Source organism: Equus quagga, chromosome 8 (genome assembly GCF_021613505.1).
Source record: "Equus quagga isolate Etosha38 chromosome 8, UCLA_HA_Equagga_1.0, whole genome shotgun sequence".
Classification (NCBI taxonomy): domain Eukaryota; kingdom Metazoa; phylum Chordata; class Mammalia; order Perissodactyla; family Equidae; genus Equus; species Equus quagga.
In genome coordinates this window covers 79726768-79750549 of record NC_060274.1, presented here as the reverse complement: position 1 = coordinate 79750549, position 23782 = coordinate 79726768, and the positions used below count along the sequence as shown (strand labels likewise).

The 23782-nt window shown below is 39.9% G+C and overlaps 1 protein-coding gene across 2 annotated transcripts in view; it reads left to right on the top strand.

The window, feature by feature from the left end:
* Positions 1-23782, top strand: part of IGF2BP3 (insulin like growth factor 2 mRNA binding protein 3) — a 136466-nt gene that overhangs the window by 85493 nt on the left and 27191 nt on the right. For both annotated transcript variants that reach the window (XR_006889786.1, XM_046669839.1), the window contains exons 4-6: positions 10908-10959; positions 11054-11117; positions 19802-20083. Coding sequence is in view for 1 of the 2 variants with exons in the window: in XM_046669839.1 (XP_046525795.1) it covers positions 10908-10959; positions 11054-11117; positions 19802-20083 (398 nt within the window). In the remaining variant the exon portion in view is untranslated. The remainder of the gene's footprint in view (positions 1-10907; positions 10960-11053; positions 11118-19801; positions 20084-23782) is intronic.

Genomic DNA, 23782 nt, shown 5'->3' with positions numbered 1-23782 from the left:
CTGTCATTGGAAACAAATAGCAATGGAGGGAGCGATTCCACTCGACTTCTGTCCCCAGTCTGCTTTGCTCTAGCACTCTGACCTGTCTTGGCAGTGTTCAGGTCTGCTGCAGTGGGTTGGTGTCATAAGCATCGTTCCTTCCTCTGCCCAGTCCCCAAATATGTCATGCATTTGGCTCTGTGTTTCATTCAGTTGTTTCTCTGGTGAGAGCCCTAAGAATGGGAGAGGAGAACACTATTTTCTTGGCATTACTTTTTTTTGGTGAGGAAGATGGGCCCTGAGCTAACATCTGTGCCAATCTTCCTCTATTTTGTATGTGGGATGCTGCCACAGCATGGCTTGATGAATGGTGTGTAGGTCCATGCCTGGGATCTGAACCTGCAAACCCCGGGCTGCCGAAGTGGAGCACATGAACTTAACTGCTGTGCACCGGGCTGGCCCCTTCACATTACTGTTTTTGGAAACAATTTAAATACTACTATCATCCAGTTCGATGATGTTCTTATTTTTTTTCCTGATTGTAAAATTACGTGTTCATTGTAGAAAATTTGGAAAGTGACAAGGAAAGAAGAAAGTCTTGCTCCCAGTGGCAATACTGTTATATGACTCATAGCTCAATCTAGTATGACAGGCTTTTTTCAACATGGTTGAGTCATATTGGATGTATAAGTGTATATTCTGTTATGTCTTAAACATTTTTCTTTTCTTTTCTTTTTTTTTTTTTGAGGAAGATTAGCCCTGAGCTCACTGCTGCCAATCCTCTTTTTGCTGAGGAAGGCTGGCCCTGAGCTAACATGCATGCCCATCTTCCTCTACTTTATATGTGGGACGCCTACCACAGCATGGTGTGCCAAGCAGTGCCATGTCCGCACCCAGGATCTGAACCAGGGAACCCCGGGCCACTGAAGCAGAATGTGTGCACTTAACCACTGAGCAACCAGGCCGGCCCCACATTTTTCTTTTTTTAATTGAGCTATAATTCACATACTGTAAAATTCACCCTTTTAAAGTGTACAATTCAGTGTTTTTTTGGGTATATTCACAAGGTTAGGAACCATCACCACTATCTAATTCTAGAACATTTTTATTATCCCAAAAAGTAACCCCATAGCTGTTAACAGTCACTGCCCTTCCTCCTCTCCAGCCTCTTCCTAGCCCCTGGCAAACACTAATGTACTTTATGTCTCTATGGATTTGCTTATTCTGGATATTTCATATAAATGGAATTATATAATATGTGGCCTCTTTCACTTCGCATAATGTTTTCAAGGTGCATCCATATTGTAGTATGTACTTCATTCCTTTTTACAGCCAATAATATTCTGTTGTATGAATATACCATATATTGTTTATCCATTCATCAGTTCCAGGTATTTTATTATAAGGTCCCATAGAGCCCAGTAGAATAACCAATACACATCTGAAGGACTGATTTTTATGGGAAATATTCTTATCAATATTGACTTTGGAACCAACTTCTTTCTTCTCCTTCTCTAGCTGTTTTTTATTTTTCATTTTTAAATAAACTTTAAACAGGGGCAGTGGATAAAATGCCAGCGTCTGGGATGGTCTGCTACCACTTTTGGGGGCCACTTATTCTTGGATATTCTTTACCTCGTTTATATGTCACTTTTTAGTCAGTGCCTTTTCCCGGAATTATGTTGGAATCATAATTAGGCTTTTGAACTGTTGTCTTTCTCCTTTCCTCTAGCAGTTTGTAGCTGTTTGGAGTGATGTCCCTGCCTTTCTGCTAAAGGAGTAAGTTAGTGAATGATTGAAACCGGTGTTTGCTTCCGGGATTCCCTAGTCTTCCATTTTTTGGTTTAGGGCTGAGGCCTGGAAGGAGGACCAGGCAGTCATTACTCTCCTGCTGTCTGCTGGGCTCTCCCCAGACTCTGTGGCATGTTGTGGGTAGGCCACAGAAGGCTTAGTGTTCAAGGTTTGGGGGAGGCTGTGACTGAGGGGACTGAAGAAAAGATAGCAGGTTAATAGCTGGCACTGTGGAATCCTGCGTGGCAATTAAGAAGAATAAGCTAGGTTTGTATTTACCAACATGGATTGGCCACCAAGAAGATAGATTGGGGGGCAGGGGAGCAAGATGAGTAATATCATACTTAATTAAGTTACTTAAAATCTGCCTCAGTTTATTCATCTGCAAAATGGGGATAATAGCCATATTCTGAGGAGTAAGTATATGTAAAATGTTTAGAGCAGTAATGAATATGTTTTATGAAAATTCAAAATATTCCTCTTCCATGGGTATATGTGACTATTTAAGCATACAAACATACTTTTTTAAAAACTTGAGCTAAAATTCACATAACTCTAAAATTAACCATTTTAAAATGTGTAATTCAGTAGATTTTAGCCTATTGACAAGGTTTTACAACCATCACTACTAATTCCAGAATGTTTTCATCACCCCCAAGAGAATCCTCCTACTTATTAGTAGTCACTCCACATCCCCCTTCCTCCAGCCACCACTAATCTACTGTGTCTGTACGGATTTACCTATTCTGATAAATGGAATCATACAGTATGTGACCTTTTATGTCTGATTTATTTTACTTAGCATAATGTTTTTGAGGTTCATCCACGCTGTAGCAAGTATCAGTACTAAATTCCTTCTTATATCTGAATAATACTCCATTGTATGTACATACCACATTGTGTTTATCCATTGGGTTGCTTCTGCCTTTTGGCGATTGTGGATGCTGCTGCTGTGAGCATAGGTGTACAGATACCCCTTCAAGTCCCTGCTCTCAGTTCTTCTGGGCATATACTCAGGAGTGGAATTGTTGGATCATATGGCCACTCTATTTTTAGTTTTTTTGAGGAACTGCCATATTTTCCGTAGAGGCTGCACTGTTGTACATTCCTCACAGCAATGTATGAGGGTTCCAGTTTTTCCACATCCTTGCCAAGACTTATTTTCCTTTAAAAAAAAATAGTTATAGCTGTTCTAGTGGGTGTGGAGTGATATCTCATTGTGGTTTTGATTTGCATTTCCTTAATGACTAATGATGAGCATCTTTTCATGTGACACATGTACTTCTAAAAACATCTGGGCGCAATCCACCAAACTGATGGTGGTTTCTTGTAGGGTTTGGGGGAAGTAACTGGTTTGGAAGCAGGTGGTCAAAAGGGACCCTAACTTTCTATTATTTGGAGTGGTTTTACAAGTATTTCTGTTAGTAAAATATAGAACAAGTTAGTGCTGGTTAATACCCTCATCTGATTGAGGTAGTTAGAAGTACAGTACAGTATGGAGCACCTGGAACGTGGGCTTACTGACCCTGGGAGTGATCAAGTTCTTTGCCTACCAAAGGATGGCTTGGATCTTCCAGCACAGTAAGGATTGAACTGTTGTCAGTCTGTATCATAGTGTTTTATTTTAATTGTATGAGGCAACTTAGTTGACCAAATGGTTAAGAGGGTGGGCCCTGGAATCTGATAGCTGGGATTTGAATCATTTCTCCATCACTGAACTGTCTGTCCAAGCTCAAACACTGTTAACTTCCCCAGGCTGTAGCTTACCCATCTGTAAAATGGGTTGTCAACTCATGGGATTGTGTGGATTAAATGAGTTAAAATATGTAAAACATTTGGGACAGTGCTGCTACTAGAATGCCCCCAAATATTGTCACCCATGACTCACTCCTGAAAGAAGGCCAGTGTGAGTGGAGAGGAGGGAGGGGCATGAGAGGACAAGCGGGCACACAGGCCTTCAGGGCACTTGGTAGGGGTTTCGGATGATATCCCAAATACAAAGGGAAGCTCTTAACGTGTACAGTAGGGTGTGAGTTGGTTAGCTCAGCTTTAAAAAATCAGTCCAGCTTAGCACTGTCCAAAAGAAAGATAATGCAGGCCACTTATGCAATATAAAATTTTCTAGTAGTGGGGCCAGCCCTGTTGCCTAGTGGTTAGGTTCTCGCGCTCCGCTGTGGTGGCCCAGGGTTTTGCCGGTTCACATCCTGGGCACAGACATGGCACTGCCCGTCAGGCCATGCTGAGGCGGTGTCCCACATGCTGCAACTAGAAGGACCCACAACTAAAATATACCACTATGTACTGGGGGGGTTTGGGGAGAAAAAGCAGAAAAAAATAAAAAGATTAGCACCTGAGCTAACAACTGTTGCCAATCTTTAAAAAAAATAATTTTCTAGTAGCCACATTAATGTGGGGAAAAAAGGGTGAATATTTAACATTTTACTTAACCTAATATATCTAAAGTATTACAATTTTAACATGTAATTAATATTTTAAAAAGTGAGATTTTATGTTTTTTTATGTCTTCAAAATCTGGTGTGTGTTTTACGTGTAAGCACATCTCAGATGCCCATCAGCCACATGTAACCAGTGGCTAACACACTGGACAATGCAAGTCTAGCTGTTATGAGAAAACATTTGGAAGCAAAAATGAATATAGGGAGACAACTTAGGATTGTGTTGCATCAGTCCAGAGAGAGAGATGGTGGAAGCTTGGTCTAGAATGGTGGCTGAAGAGAGCAGCAGGTAGGCCCGGAGCTATATGTAGGAGGTAGCATTATATGGGTGGACTTTTCTTGGTGAGCTTCAGTGGGGCGAAGGTGAAATTATCGAGGTTGAATGCAAGGTTTCTGGCATACATAACTGTAGTTGGTGTTACCATTTATCATAAAAGGCAGTAGCAGAAGAGAAATGGACACAACATTGGGCTTGGGTATAGTTGTCAGATCTCAAGCATTGCCTGAATAATGTCCCTCCTGGCTGGAGCTCCTGGTGCTCATCTTCCTCTCTGACTGTGAGGTCTGTGTGAGTAGATGGTAACTTGAACTGTTCTCTCTTTTGGTGGCTCTGATCTCGTGGTTTTAATTGTCTAAATTATTGTCTCCTTCCCATGTTAGAGGATCTAACTTGTGAAAGTTGAGGGTGACTAGAGAGTTGTGTGGCTTTGCTCTATGCGTCTCCAACACTGGACCGTCCATGTGGTATGCTGGAGGCTAAGATTCCCTCTGGGTTTTGTCAGTGATGAAGATGATGTGCAACGTGGCTTGTGAGCTTGTCAATGATCTGGTCTGTGTATGCTGGCCTTCTCAAGTTGAAAGTCATTTTCAGAGTTTGGTGAGAGGGAATGGTTTGAATATTATCCAAATAATTATGATGGTAACATTTCAGAGAAACCTACATTAAAGTGGTTATTTCTTTAAATTATTTTGTATTTGAATTTTGTACCACTATTTATTAGAAATGCTTATTGGGACCTGTGAGATAGGGTTGTTCTTTGTTCGTTTATTAATATAGCTAGTCTTCTCATAGATAGATGTAAAAGACCAGAGTTCCAGGAATGATTTTATCCGTATCGGGCAACAAGTGGTTCCAGTTTCTATAGAATGTGTTGAGCTGTATTTGAAGGAAGTGCCCTCCGACTCCACATCCCTGGCTCTGCAAAGCTGATTCTGTGGAGGCTTTTCTCCTGCTTTTCTGAAATGAATGGTGAAAATGATTTCTTTCTGGTAACCCCTCTCCAAAGTCTAGGTCTGGTTTTGGTATTTGGTATTTGTGTGTGTGTGTGTGTGTGTATTTTGGCAAAGCTGTGTGTTGGAGCAAGAGCGCGTTAAATACCCTGCTTTGATTTTTAGTTTAATTTTGCTGTGGTCTTTATAATGCTTGTGACTTTCCTCTTCTACATCTTTTTTATATGAATTCATGATAAATACCTGTTCGCTTATTTCACTATGGACTTTTAAAGGAACCTGGAATTAGTTTCCTTTGCTCTTAGGACAAAAACTATTTTGTGACTTATTTTTAACCCCTTATTTGTTTTTTTTAACTTCACTGAGCTGAACATTGAGTTCACAGGTAACTAAGACATAGTCTGTTCCCTTATGCAGTTTAGAGGCTAGTGCAGCTCTGTGTGGAGGAGCCACACTGAAGGGGGTGGGGTGGGGGGCATTTCCAGAGGCACTTTCAGAATATGATTGGCACACAGACTAATGCCCAGCACTGTCCCATCGTCTTCTGAAATGCATAAGGCAAATAAGCAGAACTTGGACTCTATGGTTGTATAGTAAATTATCTTAAGCTTGGAAGCCAGTGTATCTATTAGGAATAGATTACTTGTGACACATCTGACAAATAATCACATGACTGTGGTTAATAATCACTAGTCTAGTGGGAGAATAAAGATTGGTGAGGAGATTATAAAATGCCATTGCTTTCATTTCCAAGATTAGGTCAACTCAGGTGCTGTGGAAACAGGGGTGCTTTACCCAGTCCTGAGGGTGTGACTGGAACATAGGTGGGGGGGAAATATATTGAAGACTATGGAAGAGGTAGGCAGTGCCAGGTCATTGATGACCTTCTACACCAGGTTGAAGTTAGGACAATTTCTGTCGGCATTGTTGAAGCCATTGAAGAGCAGTAACTTCTGGCAGGAGAAAATAGTCATGGATGGTGGGCTGGAGGCAAGAATGCCCATCAGACCCTTGATTCACATACTTCAGAGGTGATGGGACCTGAGCGGTGGGTATAAAGAATAATGAATACTTTGAATGAATAAAGGGTAATGAGTTACTCCATGCCCCCAGGGGATCAGCTGAAACACAGCTAGTTTTGTTGGGGGATAGCAGAGGGGCGCTCATGGCAGAGAAAATCTGATTGTGTGTGAGGTATGAAGATAGTTTTTCAACTATCTTTATTTCAGTGGTCTATGTATGAATGAACTGGACAGTACTAGATTGAAGAGGGGCATGAAGAAACTTATCTCGATTATGGTGATGGTTTCATGAGTGTTTACCTAATGGCAAAACTCATGAAATTTTGTGCAGTTTATTGTACTTCAATAATACTTCCAGGTTTTGAAAAAAAACTAGGTCATCATTTGGAAATATTGCTCTTAATTATTTTTAACAGCTTTATGGAGATTTATTATTTATTCACCTACCATACAATTAATCTATTTAAAGTGTATTAAGAGATATGTGCAAGCATCACCACAGTCCATTTTAGGACATCTTTATCACCTTGAAAAGAAATCTTTAGCTATTGGCCTCCATTCTCCCACTGTGAGAAGCCCTATGCAACCACTAATTTACTTTCTGTCTTGCTAGAGTTCCCTATTCTGGACATTTCATATGAATGGAATCATGTAACTTACGGTCTTTTATGACTGGCTTCTTTCACTTGGCGTGCTGTTTTCAAGGTTCATCCATGTTGTAGCAATGTATCATGACCTCATTCCTTTTTATGCCCACATAATATTCCATTGTATGGCTGGACTACATTTTGTCTATCCATTCATCAGTCAATGGGCATTTAGATTGTTTCCACGTTAGGCTATTATGAACGATCTTAATTCCTTATTGCTATGTTAAGGAAAGTGATAATCTTTGCATTTATCATGTGATTCTTTCTTTGCTGTTTCTACATTTGGATGAACATTTTTTTTAAAAATGCTGAACACTGGAGATTGTTTTAAGTCCTGACTATTATAACAAGGGGGAATTCCACCAAGCCATTTCCTCTGAGGCTTTGATTTGTTCTGATAACTTCTTTCCCCTCCAGTTGGAATTTCAACTTATCTAAGGATAGAGAAATGTTTCCTTCCCAGCTTGAGTAAAATAAATTCATTTAGGAATGAGAATTTTGGTTTTGTTAACAGATTTGTGGAAATGTTGGAAATGTGCATTTTTTTTTAATTTTTATTTTTTACCTTTAAACAAGGCTGTTTAAAAGAAGCGTTTGTGCTTGAGAGAGATGAGAGGGCTAGAAAATACAAGATGTTCTAGGAACTGAGAGGAGACGAGAACCTAGGGGTGGGTGGTTTATGTGACAGATAACAGGAACGTTTGTCTTATCTTCCTAGTTAATGAAGGATGAGTCAAAACATCAGAACTTATCGAGAGTAAATTGTATTTCCTCTTTGAGACTTCAGTGGGTTGGAGTGGCATGATACAATTTGGTAGCCCTGCTTGACATAGCACATCTAGACAGACGCCTGCCTGATAGATGGAAGGAAGGCTGGCTACCACAGCGTTGCTCCATCGCTGGGGGTTGGAAACCCTTTCGGGATTTGGGAGTCTGACTGGGCTACTGACAGGCCTTCCCCCATCTCTCACTTGTGATTACCCCCAAAACTTGTATAAAACTTGGATTTAAGATATCAAAGACCCATTGAAATCCATCTGTGGTGTCTGGGTAAAACCCCCTAAGTTGTGTGAATGACTTATTCTCAACTAGGTACCAAGATTGATGCTGGACCTATTTCTCTTAAGGATTATAGTTATTTTTGCTTTTAGAGTCAGGTTTATTAAAGTATAATCTACATGTAATAAAATCCACCATTTTCACTGTATAGGATTATAATTTCTAATTACTTTTCTAGAGATTTTATAGACGGGATAGTTGACAACCAGTAGCATTTATTATTACCTAGGAATAGAACGTTTAACTCTGCAAGCAATTTTGTTTTGAACATATTAAACTTTATACAAATATGCAGTTAAAATTCTGTGCATTTTCTCAATTTTTTAAGTTAATTTACTTGTATCATTTATGTCTGTATGTAGTATATATATTTCCATATAAATATGTGGATATTTGTGTGTATATATATATATATAATGTATATTATTTAATATATAATTTATATAGCACTTTGCCAGTGGGCCTTTTGGAGAACATTAGTTTCATTAGCATTATTATTACAGGTTTAGTCAACATTGTTTATAAATCAGGGATATGTAACTTTTGTAGTGTTTTCTCTATAGCAGTAAAAGTTAAGTTGGTGTAAGCTAACCTGTGTGGAGACAAATGTATTTAATTACTGAACAAATTGCTTTTAGGAAGAATTAAGAATTATGTTTGTTTAAATTAACATATTAAATCACCAGTCACCCCCTGCTCTCTACACCCCTCCTCCTCCTCCACCACCACCACCTCCACACCATAAAGCTCTACTATTAGAGTGGCTTCCATTTAGACGCTAAATGTTCAATGGTGGATGTACCCTTTCTGCTGCTTTAATTAGGATAGAATGAATTAAAATACCATGTTGGAATTCTGTTAACTTACATATAAAACGCTTTTGGTATTGAAAAATTTGTTTTAAAAATATAAGTAGATTTTTTTTTTTTTTTTAAGGCATTACGTGTTGCATATTATCTCTTTGGATGGCATTGTGAGAGGCTGCCTATTTTTTGGCCTTTATAAAATATGTCTATGATCAACATTACAAGCATGGCAAATTCTCCTCTAAAACAGTTGAGCACTGTGATAAAGAGTACCATTCCTAACAGGCTGTCCTGGGATTTCCTCCTGAGAAGTATTCACTTCCCTCGTGAAGTATTTGAAAGTCTCTTTGTACCTGTATATGTAGGTGCTGGGTACGGTACAGTAAACAAAAAATTCCTGTTCACATGGAGTATACATCCTAGTGGCTGAGACAGACAAATGAAATTTTATGTAGTCAGTTAAGTGCTCTGAGTTAAAAATAAAAAGTTAAGCTTTATGAGGGCTGGCCCCATGGCATAGTGGTTAAGTCTGGTGTGCTCTGCTTCGGTGGCCTGGGTTTGTGGATTCAGATCCTGGGTGTGGGCCTACATCACTTGTCAGCCATGCTGTGCTGGCAACCCACATATAAAGTGGAGGAAAACTGGTACAGATGTTAGCTCAGGGCTAATCTTCCTCAGCAAAACAAAAACAAAAAGCTTTATGATTTTTAACAGTAGCTATAATTAGAGGCAATGATTAGTATGCTTCTACAAGTAGGCCCCACTCAAAGGAAATTCACCGTCAAAACTTTACTATGAAAGTATGTAACTGTTCCATTCACAAATAGGTATTAACCTTATTTAAAATGGAAAAAAAGCAAAATAAAAATCTCATCCCCAGACAAATCTTGCTATAGGTTTAAACTGGAATCAGTAGACAAAACAGAAGCCTGAAAGGTACCACATGAGATAAACATTCCTTTAGAAGAAATTGCTTAAGGTTTAGTAGGAAATTACTATAAAAATTTATTTAATGTGTTTCTTAATGATTTACTGTGTTCTGGGGGCCAAAGAACATTCTTAAGGGATTGTCCTTCAAATTTTGCAATTAAATTGATGAGTAAGTGGTTCACTATAAATTAATGGAAACTTACTTTGTTTTACTTTTCCGGAAAAACTTGTTACCGTTCTTGGAGGCTAAGGACAGTTGAATTTGGTTTATACTGATGAAACGTACACCTGCAGTTTAAACTATAATAAAATTTAGTTACTGTTTTAACAGCCTTTCATAAGAATAACATGCCCCATGTAATAATGCAGCTACAGGAAAGACAGCGAAAAGAGTTTCAAATTGTACATTTTCCAACCCAGTGTAGATTTAGAAATGTTCACTTCCTTTTACACTCTTGACGGTTCAAGTATGTATTGATACACCTTTTAGGTTAGTCTTTAACTCAAGGCTCCAGGTAGAAGATCAGCTGTGCTCGCTCTTCATTTTGGTTACGCTGCCTTGAGAGTCGTCTGTTCTGCTACACCCGTTGTAGCTGTAAAAGGATGTTCTTTGAAAAATAATATCTTAAAGATATTGGTAGACAAGGAGGAAGTATGATGATGTGTTGGTGTCTGTATGAGAACTGCTTTGTCCTCCAGCCCCAGGAACCAGGGGCTTGTGACTTTGAATACTTTTTCCTGAGCCGCTTTCCTTCTTGGTTAGCATAGGAAACGAGCGTAAAATCCGGGCTCTCGGGATCGGGAGCAGAGAGAAGCCCACCGTGTGCTCCCTAGGGTGCCCTTCATCGCTTCTGTAGTCCAAAACCCCAGTTAATTTTTTTGACTCTTTTTCATCACAGTTACTTTGTGATTTTAAAACATATTTCTGCCCTTGCTAACAACTTGGGAAACTGAAAGTTTATTTTTCTCTCCCCCTCCTGATAGGTGCTGGATAGTTTACTAGTCCAGTATGGAGTGGTGGAAAGCTGTGAGCAAGGTACATGTCTCCTCAATTGCTTTCAAATTTGTAAAAGGAAGGAAGTAGAAAGAAAACTAACTTTTTTTCTCTTCATTTTTCTCTTTTCTTCTAGTGAACACTGACTCGGAAACTGCAGTCGTAAACGTGACCTATTCCAGTAAGGACCAAGCTAGACAGTAAGCAGTATGAAACTTTTTATCTATATGTAATATGTAGGTTAAGTATAATACTTATATTTGGGGCTGGTGGATGGCAGAAATAAACTCTAATTTGCAAAGTTTGACCCTGCAATTCTTTTTAAGTTTGAATGTCTAATAAGAATCTGCATTGATTAGTTTTATTACGTTCGCAATATATTTTTAGTGCCCATAATTGAGTGATATAGTATGCTGAATTACACCCTAATTGCAAAAAGCTCTGGTTCTGTATATCTTTGTCAAATTACATAAAGCCTTTTTTTCCTTCTTGATATGATACATATATTTTTGCTATCTTATCCAAAGCTGGTAAGTTGATTGTGTGTTAAAACTAACAACAGTGTTAAGTATTAAATTTCCTTGCTCACTGATTTTTCTAATGATTACTATTGTCATTTAAGAGTGTGCAGACATTGGACCAATGTAATTTGCTTTTAGATTGATGGGAAAAGTATATTCCAGTGCAATTGACAGACAAAACTTCATTTTAGGAAAAGATAAATTCTGTAGGCTTGGAAATGATCTAATGAACTGACTGAGCTCTAGAGAGAGAAAATGAGGATCCCACAAATGCTACATTTGATGGATCTGCTCAGAACACAGACATGGAGGAATGGCATGCACAGTGCCCAGCAGCACAATGCTCAGCGTCAGCAGACGGTGGAAGTCTTAACCACGTCCAGCTACAGTATAGGCAGGCACAGGCTGTCTGTCCTGTGCGGGAGAGGTGAAAGGAGAGACCATGCTGGCTGACCCTGAGCCCTAAAGGGGAAAGGGGAAGCCAGCTCCAAGAGGGGAATTCAGCTGGGTCACCAAAGGCTGTAGCCTCTCATTGAGGGACCATGAAAGGAAAGATAGGGCTGGGAAGAGGAGGAAAATTTGCATAACAGCAGTGGAAGTTTATTTTTAAAATTGGTAATATTCTCATGGTTCAAAATTTTAGAGTCCAAAGATGGATATAGTGTAAATCTTCCTCCCAGTATTGTTCCCTAACTACCTTGTTCCCTTCCTCAGAGATAACCATATGGAGGACAAGTACACGTGTGCATTTTTCTTCCTTTTTACACAAATTGATACCATAATATTTGAGGGTTTTGTACGTATAAACGTATTTTTTGTAGTTGCATAGAAATTGAATGTATGGATAGGGAAGGACTTTAGTCCCAAGTTGGCTATTTATAGGTTGTTTCCAGTCCTTGCAGTCGAGAACAATGCTGTACTGAATCCCTCTTTGCCTGTGTTGGTTTGCGTGCGTACGAATAGCTATGGGATAAATTCCTACTAGTACATTTGCTGAGTCAACATGTATTTGTATTTGATGTATTTGTTTGCGCATTTTTAAAATTGTATTAGACATTGAGAAGTTACCCCTCATAGAACTTGAGCTAATTTACATTCCCGTCAGCACTGTGTGAGAGTTCGCTTCTCCCTAGCACAGGGCTTTATCAAGTTTTGCCTGTTTAGTCGGTGAAAAGAGGTATCTAATGGTAATTTCATTTTTTTCCTCATGAGACTTACGAGATTCACTTTTAATGTTTTAATGAGACTTGTAATATTTTTAAAAATAGTCTATTTTTCCTTCTGTTTGTATCCTCCTTTTGTTTAAAAAAGTTTTTTTAAGTTTATGTGATGTTTTTGGACGTGATAGAAATTGGGATATGAGTCGTGAAACAAAGTGATTTTTTACCAGTTTTATTCTTCAGCTGTGTTGTGCAAGAGGAAGAACAGGAAAATTTCGTGTTTTATACCCGAGTAGATTTGGGGGTGAAAGTGAGGGCACTGAGAGAGCAGAGACTCTGTCTTGCACGTTTCAGTCTTTACAAAGATTGTAACGAGTAGTTGGTGGAGCCAACTCGGTTAGCTGGAAAATACCGGTTAACTTGATAAACCTGAGGATGTTTGGAGACGTCAGACGCCTGTCCTAGTTGTCTTATTTGAAAACTTATGTGAGGCAAGCTAGGTAAAGGGGGAAGATGCTTAATTTCACATTTGTTTGGTCATGTGGGAGCACGTATGTTGGAGACATAACCTACACAGCTTTGAAGAGAGAGAAGCTGAACTTGAGTAGGGACGGGTTGACAGTAGCTCCCCCCACCCCCCTGGCCCCACCTCTGCTTTTAAAAAAAATTCCAAAGTATTAAGAGTACAGGCCCAGGAAGGGGAGACTGCTATTCAGGGCAGAATTACTGCGGAAAATAATCCTAATGTGACAGCAAGCTGAATGTGGGGACATTTTAGTTCCAAAAGTACTTTTTAGTGGTTGTTAGATATTGGCAGGGTCCTATTGATCCCACAGAGGAGGAAGACTGTTAGGAATTTATAATTTAGGTAATTAGATAATTTAAACAAAAAAATTGGACGTTTCCATGAGGGAAATAGTCATCATATCCCTTATCTAATAGTCAGTCAGTTCACATTTATTGAGTACCAACTATTGACCAAAAGTTGCCAATGAATAAAGGCAAAGTCCCCATCCTCAAGCATCGCGCCTCCTGGTTGTGAAAGAGAGTATTTGGCGAGGAGTCACCTGATTTGAATTCCTACCCAAGTTGCGTTTCCTTATAAGAATATTGATTTTTCTCCCCCTCAAGAATTTCTAAAGATCAAAGAGGATTACAAAACAATTGGTTATTGAGAGAAAGTTAATAGATTTAGAGAATGGAAAAGTTTTGTGGTATAATGTTATGAAAATTGTCTATTAAAGTCCTCTAGAAAGTCTTTTAAAAAAGGGGTGGTGAGTACACTCTCATTCTGTGAGGTGAATTAATTTTATTTGGATGTGGTGAAGAAAGTGTGGACTCTGGGGTCAAGCAGCTCTGACTGTAACCTTGAGCTCTCTGAGCTTTGGGAAACAAATATATTCATGTATATATGCACATATTTATAGAAAATAGTGATATCAAATGGCCTGGCACATAGGCACCCTGTATATAGTAACTCTTGTTGAGCCCACTGGTTCTAAGCTGCTTTTAGAGCAGCTCGAAATGACTTGAGCTGGGGAAGGCTGAGCCCTCCAGGACTCGCTCCACTGAGCCCTACAAGCCTGCTCTGTGGGCTCCATATGACTGTCTGCTGCCTAAACTGACCTTGTGTGATTTCTTCACACCGTTTCCTTGGCAGGCCACCCAGAGCTCACATCTTCAGGTAATGAGGCTGAGTTGATACTCTCAGTTGACTTCTTTTCTTTCCTTAGCATCTGTTACGTGGGAGTCTGTGTACTGCGGTGTGCTTGTGCAGGTGTGAGTGGAACTGGGAGGTTAAGAGGATACATTCCCAAGTCCACTTCCATGGAATAGACTCTCTATGCCACCACTTTTTTAGCTGTGACTCTGGTTAAGTTAATCTGTCTTAGTTTACCCCCATCTGTAAAATGGGGATAATTATAGTCCTTAGTTCACGAGGCTGTTGAGAGAAACTAACATAATGCCCCTAAAACACTTACCATAATACCTAAATGGTAGGAAGAGCTCCACAGTCAGCAGCTCTTGTGCATTTTTCGTTGCTGTTGATGATAACCTGTTCTTGTTCAGGACATTTCATTTCAGATAATGACTGGACACTGACGCTCAGGAGGTAGGGAGCTAGTTTAAAAGTGTCTGTGGCTGCCTCTTTTTGTTACTTAAACCTCTATGAATGCCATTTTTAAGAGGATTGATTCCTCAATAAGGCTCTGTCTCTCAGAATTTAATGTGGAAATTTCTGCCACCTTGTGGCTAAGAAAAATCAAAGGTTCACAGTAAATATATTACTAGGAAATACATTTGTGTCAACCTTAAGTCTCAAACTATTAATCTGTTAAAATAATAATAAAATGAGTAAAAAATAATGAAAACTTAAAAAAATCATTGAAAACAAGAGTACGTGTTACATTCCTTGGAGCAAGAGAGGCTTGGGTCTCCACGATACCTATTTCCTTCTGGGGATGGTCAGATAACACTGTCCAGTATAGACATTACTCACTGGAAGATTTGTAATGTATGACAAAGAAATAACCCTTTAGAATTTGTAGGCATTTAGTTCTTACACTTTTTTTTCTTTAGGGTTCTTCTTTTTTTTTTCCCTTCTTCTTTTCCCCAAAGCCCCCCAGGACATAGTTGTATATTCTAGTTGTGAGCGCCTCTGGTTGTGCTATGTGGGACACCGCCTCAGCGTGGCCTGAAAGGCGGTGCCATGTCTGCGCCCAAGATCCAAACCAGTGAAACCCTGGGACACCAAAGCGGAGCATGCAAACTTAACCGCCCGGCTGCGAGCCTGGCCCTTCTTTAGGATTCTTATTTCTGATGTTTGTTTTTTGTTAGAGAATAGGAATAATAGTTTATTTAAATATTTTTTTCCTCCCCGAAGCCCTAGTACATAGTTGTATATCCTAGTTATAAGTCCTTCCACTATCTTCTATGTGGGATATCGCCACAGCATGGCTTGATGAGCTGTGTGTAGGTCTGCGCCCAGGATCTGAACTGGCAAACCCTGGGCTGTCGAAGCTGAGTGCATGAACTTAACCACTGTGCCACCAGGTCGGCCCCTGTTTATATTTTGAAGCCATCATTGCAGATCCTTTTATATCAGTTTGAAGACCCGTATCAAGTACACACAGTTATGGTTAGAAGTGTTGGAAACAATTTGGCTAAAGGGAGGAAGTTCACTCTTAAACTTTAAAATTAATGCAAATAGATGATTATAATGTCAACTTTAAAAATTATGTAAATAGATGATTTATTCTGGAAAAAGAAATCACAGATAAAGCAGTGAGACAAAGGACTTTCTTGCTGTGTTGCCATTCAGAGACAACCACTGTTGAATTTGCCATCCAGTTTTGTAGACTTCGTCCAGTGCATCATAACTTCTAAAATTACAAAGATCATTCTGCAGAGTTTTGCAGGTTGTCTTTCCATTAACGATATTTATGCTGTTTGTAATCTCTACGTAGTGTTTCCTCCCGACCACAGTCTACGTATCTAGTCCTCTGCATCTAGGTTGTTTGCGGTTTTTTTTGCTTTTAGAACCAGTTTAGTAATGAAGGCTTTTGTAGGTAAATATTTGGGCTTTGTCCATAATTGTTTTCTTAAGATGCAGCCTTCAGTTGTATTACAAGGCCTTTGGTAATTATTGCTGAATTGTATGTCTCAACCTCTTATTCTTGCTACAAGCATAAAACTGAATTAAGAATGAATGGCCAAACCTGATTTTGTTAGGACCTATGTGATATACAGCAGTGCGGTCTAGGAATAAGAAAAAGGAAAATTTTAGACACAGGATTTTAGAGTTGGAGGGGACCATAAATCTAATCTTTGTTTTGTAGCTGAGGAAGCTAATGCCAAACAAGAAAATGACCTTTCCCAGGTTGCATGGCTACTTGTTGTTCCAGCTGGGCTAGAATTCCGGTGTCCACCCCATTCTCTTTTTCACCATTAAGATTTGTATGTGTGTACCGCTGGATATGTTCCACTTCTCTGAGTCTCATTTCTTCTTCTTTCTCTGCCTCTTGAGTTAAACTGCTTACTCTCTCTCAAGGCTCTTACAGCTCTAAACTATCATCTACCCCAATAAACTTATCAATACAGTTAAGAGCTACCATCTAGAAAAACTACCCACCATCTTCTAAATGACTCTTAAAATAGTGTTAGAGCAGAGTCAAATAATGACGGAAAACAGAATCCTGAGTAAAATGCATGTTGGATAAACAACCTTGAGTTTTGTTGAAGTGAATGCATATGTTTTGAATAATTATGACAATTGTTCATCATATGTTTTTCATATACAGTAGGTTTGGTGAAAATATTATAATGTTTTCCCCATGAATTCAGCAGACCACCAAATGATACAGCTGAATATCAGATTTTGTGCATAGAAAGGGTTTTCAGCTATTTGACTTAAAATTCTGAAACTTAGGATCTTTAGCCATTGTCTGCAGTTAGGTTACTCTTGTACTTTCTCAGCTATGGCCAAGTTTGGAGCACTGTGGTTTGAGGGGTCAGGAACTCTGCTTGGCTGGCAGTTAGACAGTGGGATACACACAGTGTGTGCCGTCTGCTTTGACAGCAGCAGCCCGAGTTTGGAGCCTTTGGGGCCCAGATTATGCGCTGGGTACTGGAGTACCGTGCAACCTGACCTCTCCAGTGAGAGAATCTTTTCTTTTCCCCTTAAAGAAAAAACTTTTTAAAGCAACACAATGAAGTTTGGAAGTTATAGATACAGTTGATTCCTTCATGGGGTTCATATTTCCTTATTTTTTATTTTCTTTTATTTTGTTTTTTAAAGATTGGCACCTAAGCTAACGTCTGTTGCCAGTCTTTTTTTTTTTTTTTTTTCCTTCCTCTTCTCCCCAAAGCCCCCCCAGTACATAGTTGTATATTTTAGTTGTGGTCCTGCTGGTTGTGCTGTGTCGGACGCTGCCTCAGTGTGGCCTGATGAGCGGTGCCATGTCTGCGACCAGGATCTGAACCAGCGATACCCTGGGCCACCGAACTGGAGGGGGTGAACTTAACCACTCTGCCACGGGACCGGCCCCTGCTTATGTTTTTGGAAGAACCTTTAATGATTTGTTTCTCCTGGGCTTTGAAAAGATTTAAAGTTGCTTTGAATGAATATCTAATTGGTTGACACTTCTGCAATTCCAACTTTCTGTAATAAATATACATCATAAATATTAATAAAATTTCTCAGCTGTTGTCTTCCTTTAGAAATAACCAAAATATTTTAGGGCCCTTCCTCCACATTTCACTTAGGAAAAAAAGGGAGAGGGAAAAAGCAAGGAACAATGTGTTAACTTAAGGATCTGTTATCAGGGCCTTGGTAAATAAGTTACGCTGTATGCCTGTTCCCACCCTGTGAAGCTTATGAAAAGAATGCCCTCTGACATAGAAATCATGTGGAAATATCCCAAGATATATTGTATTTGAAAAAAGTAAGCCATAAAACTTTGTACATTGTGATCCCAGTTATGCTTTTAAAGAAGGTGCTGAACACGTACGCACGTGTAAACATGGCAAGGACTGGTCCATTTGCAGAAGTTATCACAGTTAGCAGTAACTCTGGGAAAGGTCTTAGAGAGTTGGTGATGGTGACAGAGAAATTTCTTGTCATTTTTCTGTATGACTGGGATCTTTTATAGTCAGAGTTCATTGTGTACTAGGGGCTGTAGGACAGCCATGTAACGGGGGCTTGAAGTGGGAAAAGAGGGCAGAATTCCGCATCCTGAGAACGTCAACATGCCTTGTCTGGTTGCCTGGGCCTGCCTTCCAATTCCATGCTTTTGGTGCCTTTTTTGGTGGTAGGACCATTCCTTTTTTTTCCCTCTTCCATTTAAGTTAAAAAACTGAAAGCTCTCCAAATAAGGAAAGCAGTGTGTGAACCAGAAATGACCACTCTGAGCAACTAGAGAGAGACCATTTCATGCCTGTTTTACTTTCTCTGCCTGAGCCGAATGCAGGGCCCATTGGAACAGAATCTGAGCAAAGAATCTGAGTAATCCTAGGGAAAGTTGTTAATTTTGTTGTGTACTAGGGGGTGTGTATTATTACAAGTGTGTTTATGCGTGCTTTTGAAATCTCGGCCCTATCTTCTATCAATTTTTTTATTGAGTTCTCCACTTTTAAAATATGTAGGTAAGGTAGAACACAGTGATTTGGATGAATCTTATAAACATAAGTCAAAGGTGCCAGACATGAGAGAGTACATAACATGTGTTCACATATACTTATTTATATAGAATTTTAGAACAGGCCAAATTAATCTATGGTGTTAGAAGTCTAGGGAGGGGCATATACTGGAAGGAGGCACTGGTATGTCCTAGTTCTGGATCTAGAATTTTCACCTTGTAAAATAGAATATAGATATAGAAATACAATAGAAGTATTCATTGAGATAAATACTTAGGATTTGGGTACTTTTCCATAATAAGTTTCAAAATGTAAACAGTAAAGCTCCATCCATTCAAAACAGAGAGATGCATGGATGGACACATGGATGCATGGATGGATAGATGGATAGATAAGGTAGAAAACAGCTTCATTTGCTTTTTTGATTCTCCACCATCCCGGCCTCTCTGCCCCAAATCAGATAATAAACTCCACATTGTCAGGGACTACTGTTTTCTCAGGGACTGGCTCATAATAGGTACTGAGAGTTTATTAAGTGATTGATTATCCTGAGTATTAAATTCTATCAATCTCCTGTGAGTGATTTAAAGATGTTTGTCCTTCCATTCTTAAAATGTTTTAAATATTTGTAATTTTTAAGAGAGTGAAGCGAGGGAGGTGTGTGTTTCTTTTCCATCCTGATTTGGAAAGACTAGCCAGGAGAAGGACTGCCCACTCAGTTCTCTCGCTGTTGGGCACTTCTAAGCTTTGCTAACCTCATGGGTAATAGATCAAGAGTTTGACAAAATGCCTTTTTTATTACTTTCTATTCTTCATTGGTAGATTGCAAGCATGTTCCCTTTGGAAACTTGTTGGTGTTTTCTTTCCTGGGTGTACTCAAAGGAAAAGTGTGTATGTGTGTAGGGGGGTGTTATGTGTGTTCTGGGTTTACTACTTGTTCAGTGGCTTTATTCAGAAGTTTTAGAGCCAATCAATCAGAGTGGAAGAGATGGGTATTGCTTTGCTGAAATGTTAATTATATAGCTTGATTTCTCTGCCCACCACCTGCCCCTTGTCAACTTTCAGAGCTTTAGACAAACTGAATGGATTCCAGTTGGAGAACTTCGTGTTGAAAGTGGCCTACATCCCTGATGAAATGGCTGCCCAGCAGAACCCCTTGCAGCAGCCCCGAGGTCGCCGTGGGTTTGGGCACAGGGGCTCATCGAGGCAGGGGTCTCCAGGATCAGCATCTAAGCAGAAACCGTGTGACTTGCCTCTCCGCCTGTTAGTTCCCACCCAATTTGTTGGAGCCATTATAGGAAAAGAAGGTGCTACCATTCGGAACATCACCAAGCAGACCCAGTCAAAGTGAGTATCCTGCGTGTGTGGTGGGCATTAATGCTTCCCCCTTTGAATCTTAATAACAGAGTGCTTGTTTTGGTACTTGGTGTCCCTCTGAACCTGGTTATGACCCCTTCTTATACAGTACTTGGGAATCTGGTAGAACTTTGTGACTTGATATCTTAGTGTTCATTTTATGTAAATCTGGAGCTAAACCTTAATCTCAAAGGGAACCTCAAATTTTCACACATGAATGGAAAACAACTGTTACCTAATCCACTTCTGATGGGGGAGGCCCTGGCAAACAAAATGGCAGCTTCTAGGTTGTTCTCTGCTCCCCCTATCCCCACCCACCCCCAGTGATACCTGCCTTCAGTGTTTTGGGAAGTAATTTTCTGGATCCAATACAGTTTTTCAGTCTTGCTTTACTTTAGTGAGGAATCATTCAGCTTACGGTCCAAATTTATCTCGTGATTAAGCCACGTGGTTAGAATGGCTTTTTCTTCAGGATGTTGTTTGATAGTTTTAATTTGCAGATTTTAAGAGATTGAAGGAGTCTCTGTCAAACATTGGAGCTAACTTTGCAGGAGTAGAAAGCAGGAGCTATTTGTTTTTATTTACCACTGTAGCCCCAGTGCTGAGCACATTGCCTGATATGTAGAAGGCTCTATATTTGTCAAATGAGTGAGATGACTGTATGTAAATTATGTTTGATGCCCTTAAAATACATCTAAGATACTTTCTCAATTTAGAAGCTCCAATGCATTATATATTAGTTGTTTTTCTCTGTTATCCATCCTGTTATGCTGTACGTGGAGATTTTGACCCAAAGAAGCTTGGTGATGAACTCGCTCCCCGCCCCTAGTTGTGTAAAATGCTACCAGGCACATCTCTGGGACAGCTGCTGCCATATCTCCTGAAGAACTGTGAGTGTGCTGGGAGAAGAGGCTGTGTTCAAACCTCTCTTGTGTCATTCTACACCAAAGGGTAGGGAAGTGGCCTTGGGCCCGCTACAGAGATGACTGAATTATTTTGCTTTTTAAATTTAGTAAGGAAAATTATTTCATTTTATGTGATCCAAGGAATTAAGCAGAGTCCTTTTTTGACAGTACAACTATGGTACTGTGTATACTGTCTGTGTTTGTTCCAACAGGCCTAAGAGGATCCATATTCGTCATAGGCACCATGCCTGTGTTAAACTAACACAACCAAAAAGAACTGTGTCTGGCCGTGGTTGTGTGCCCACTGCCCTACAGAAGGATGTCTGATCTGCCTTCCCCTGTTCTGAAGCAGGAGATGTTGGGTGCCGTTACCTTTGTGCAAAGTTAATGGCCTTGACCTCATAATGTAGAGGGTGGGAATGATAATGGAACCGTAGCATAGATGGCAGTTTTAATCTTAAATTTGCCTGGTTTTAATCTTAAAATGTAAGAGCTTTTTGCTTCCCTTGATCTACTGTTACCTGCAGAAACTAATTATTAAAAGGTTTTTCTTCCTTGTTGTGTGGCAGGTTAGAGCTGTTACTTTTGACACTACTCATTTCCTCGTCAGAGGAGAGAGCTGCTGTGACTTAAATTGAACTGTTTGTTCTAAGGCAGGAACATGGAAGACGGAGAGGGAAGGGAAGCAATTTTTGTTATAGCCAATGATTCATTTGCCAAGCGCTGCCAGTGGATTTAAATAACTCTTGCCATTGAAACTAGTCATTATCTGATCCTCTGTTTCTGGAATAGCCTCAGAGGGTTACCCTAATCTGCAAGGCAATATTCTCTTTTCTCAGAGAGTTGAGTTTAGTAATCCTTAACACACTGAATCAGTAGAAATAAGCCAGAAGGAGGGAGTTTAACATGTTATCTGCTGGAAGATAAGCAATACTTAGCGTGATTGGGGACTGAAACAGTGGATGGAAAGATGGTTCCAGATTGGATCTGTAATTTAAAAGACTGTTGTTTATTAGTTATTTCTAGATAGCCCTTATTTATTTCATTTCTACATTGCCCTTATTTTTAGTTATAGGTTTTACTTCTGAGATAGAGCTTCAGTTTTCAACCAAACATTTGAGAAAAGGAAATCCAAACCTTGAAGTTACTAGCATGAAGTAGTCGTTCTCATGGCCATGAGTTATATAGCTCTTTATCATTTAGTGTAGGAGTGACCAAAGGGAACACACTTTTATGGATAGTTGATTTCCTTTCTTGTACTTTTTTTTTTTCCTGAGGAAGATGCACCCTGAGCTAACATCTGTGCCAATCCTCCTCTATTTTTTTGTATGTGGGACACCTCCACAGTGCGGCAGGTGAGTAGAATAGGTCCATGCCTGGGATCCGAGCCTGTGAACCAGGTCCCCTGAAGCAGAGCGCACAGAACTCTAACCGCTTGGCCATGGGGCTGGGCCCCCTTTCTTGTACTTTTTAAACAACAGCAGACTTATTTTGCATTTAATTAAAAAACGTACAAGTCTGCAAACTAAAAACACAAAAAAGCATTACCCTTCATCACACCCCCTGACGCAGCCATTGTTAAGTCGAAGATGTAGCTTTATAGAACTGGTTCCTTGTATCTACTCACATGTGTAGCTTTAAAGGAGAGATCTCATCATGGTGTGTGTTGCATTTTTCAAGAACCTCTTACTATGCTGGTACCTGTAATTTTACCACGTTTTTCAACAGCTGCATGATACAGATATACTGTTATTTAACCATCTCTTCCTGATGGCCATTTTAAAGATAATTCCAATTTTCTATCTACTACAAGTAGTGATACAGTGAACATTCCTATGCCAGTGATTTCCAACCAGGGGTGACTCCCCTTCACCCCAAGCGCCATTTGGCAATGTCTGGAGATGTTTGTTTTGTTTTTAAGGATTGGCACCTGAGCTAACATCTGTTGCCAATCTTCTTTTTTTTTTCCCTTCCTTCTTCTCCCCGAAGCCCCCCAGCACATAGTTGTGTATTCTAGTTGTGAGTGCCTCTGGTTGTGCTATGTGGGACGCCGCCTCAGCATGGCCTGATGAGTGGTGCCATGTCTGCACCCAGGATCAAAACTGGTGAAACCCTGGGCCGCCAAAGCAGAGGGCAAAACTTAACCACTTGGCCATGGGGCTGGCCCCTGGAGATGTTTTTGATTGTCACAACTAGATGAGGGAAGTGCTACTGGCATTTGGTGGGTAGAGCCAAGGGATATTGCAAAACATCCTACAATCTACAGCACAGCCTCCACAACAAAGAATTAATCTGGCCCAAAATGTCAATCATGCCAACAGTGAGACAAACGCCACTCTTCGCCCCCATATGAGACTGCTTCCGTGGGAGATATTATGAGAAATAGAGTTCTTGAGTCAAAACGTGATAAGCATTTTAGCTTTGGTAGGTCCTGCCTGTTTGTTCCATACTCCTATCAGGAGTGTGGGTGTGCCCAATTACACATCCTCTTGCCAATGCTTATCTATCAAAATATTTGCAGATCTGAGGGCTGGCCTGATGGCATAGTAGTTAAGTTTGTACACTCTGCTTTGGCTGCCCAGGGTTTGTGGGTTTAGATCCTGGGCACAGACCTTCATACCACTCATCAAGCCATGCTGTGGTGGTGACCCACATACAAAATAGAGGAAGATTGGCACAGATGTTGGCTCAGGGCAAGTCTTCCTCACCCCCCCCCCCCAAAAAAATATATATGTATGTGTGTATATATATATATACACACACACACGTATATATATATATATAT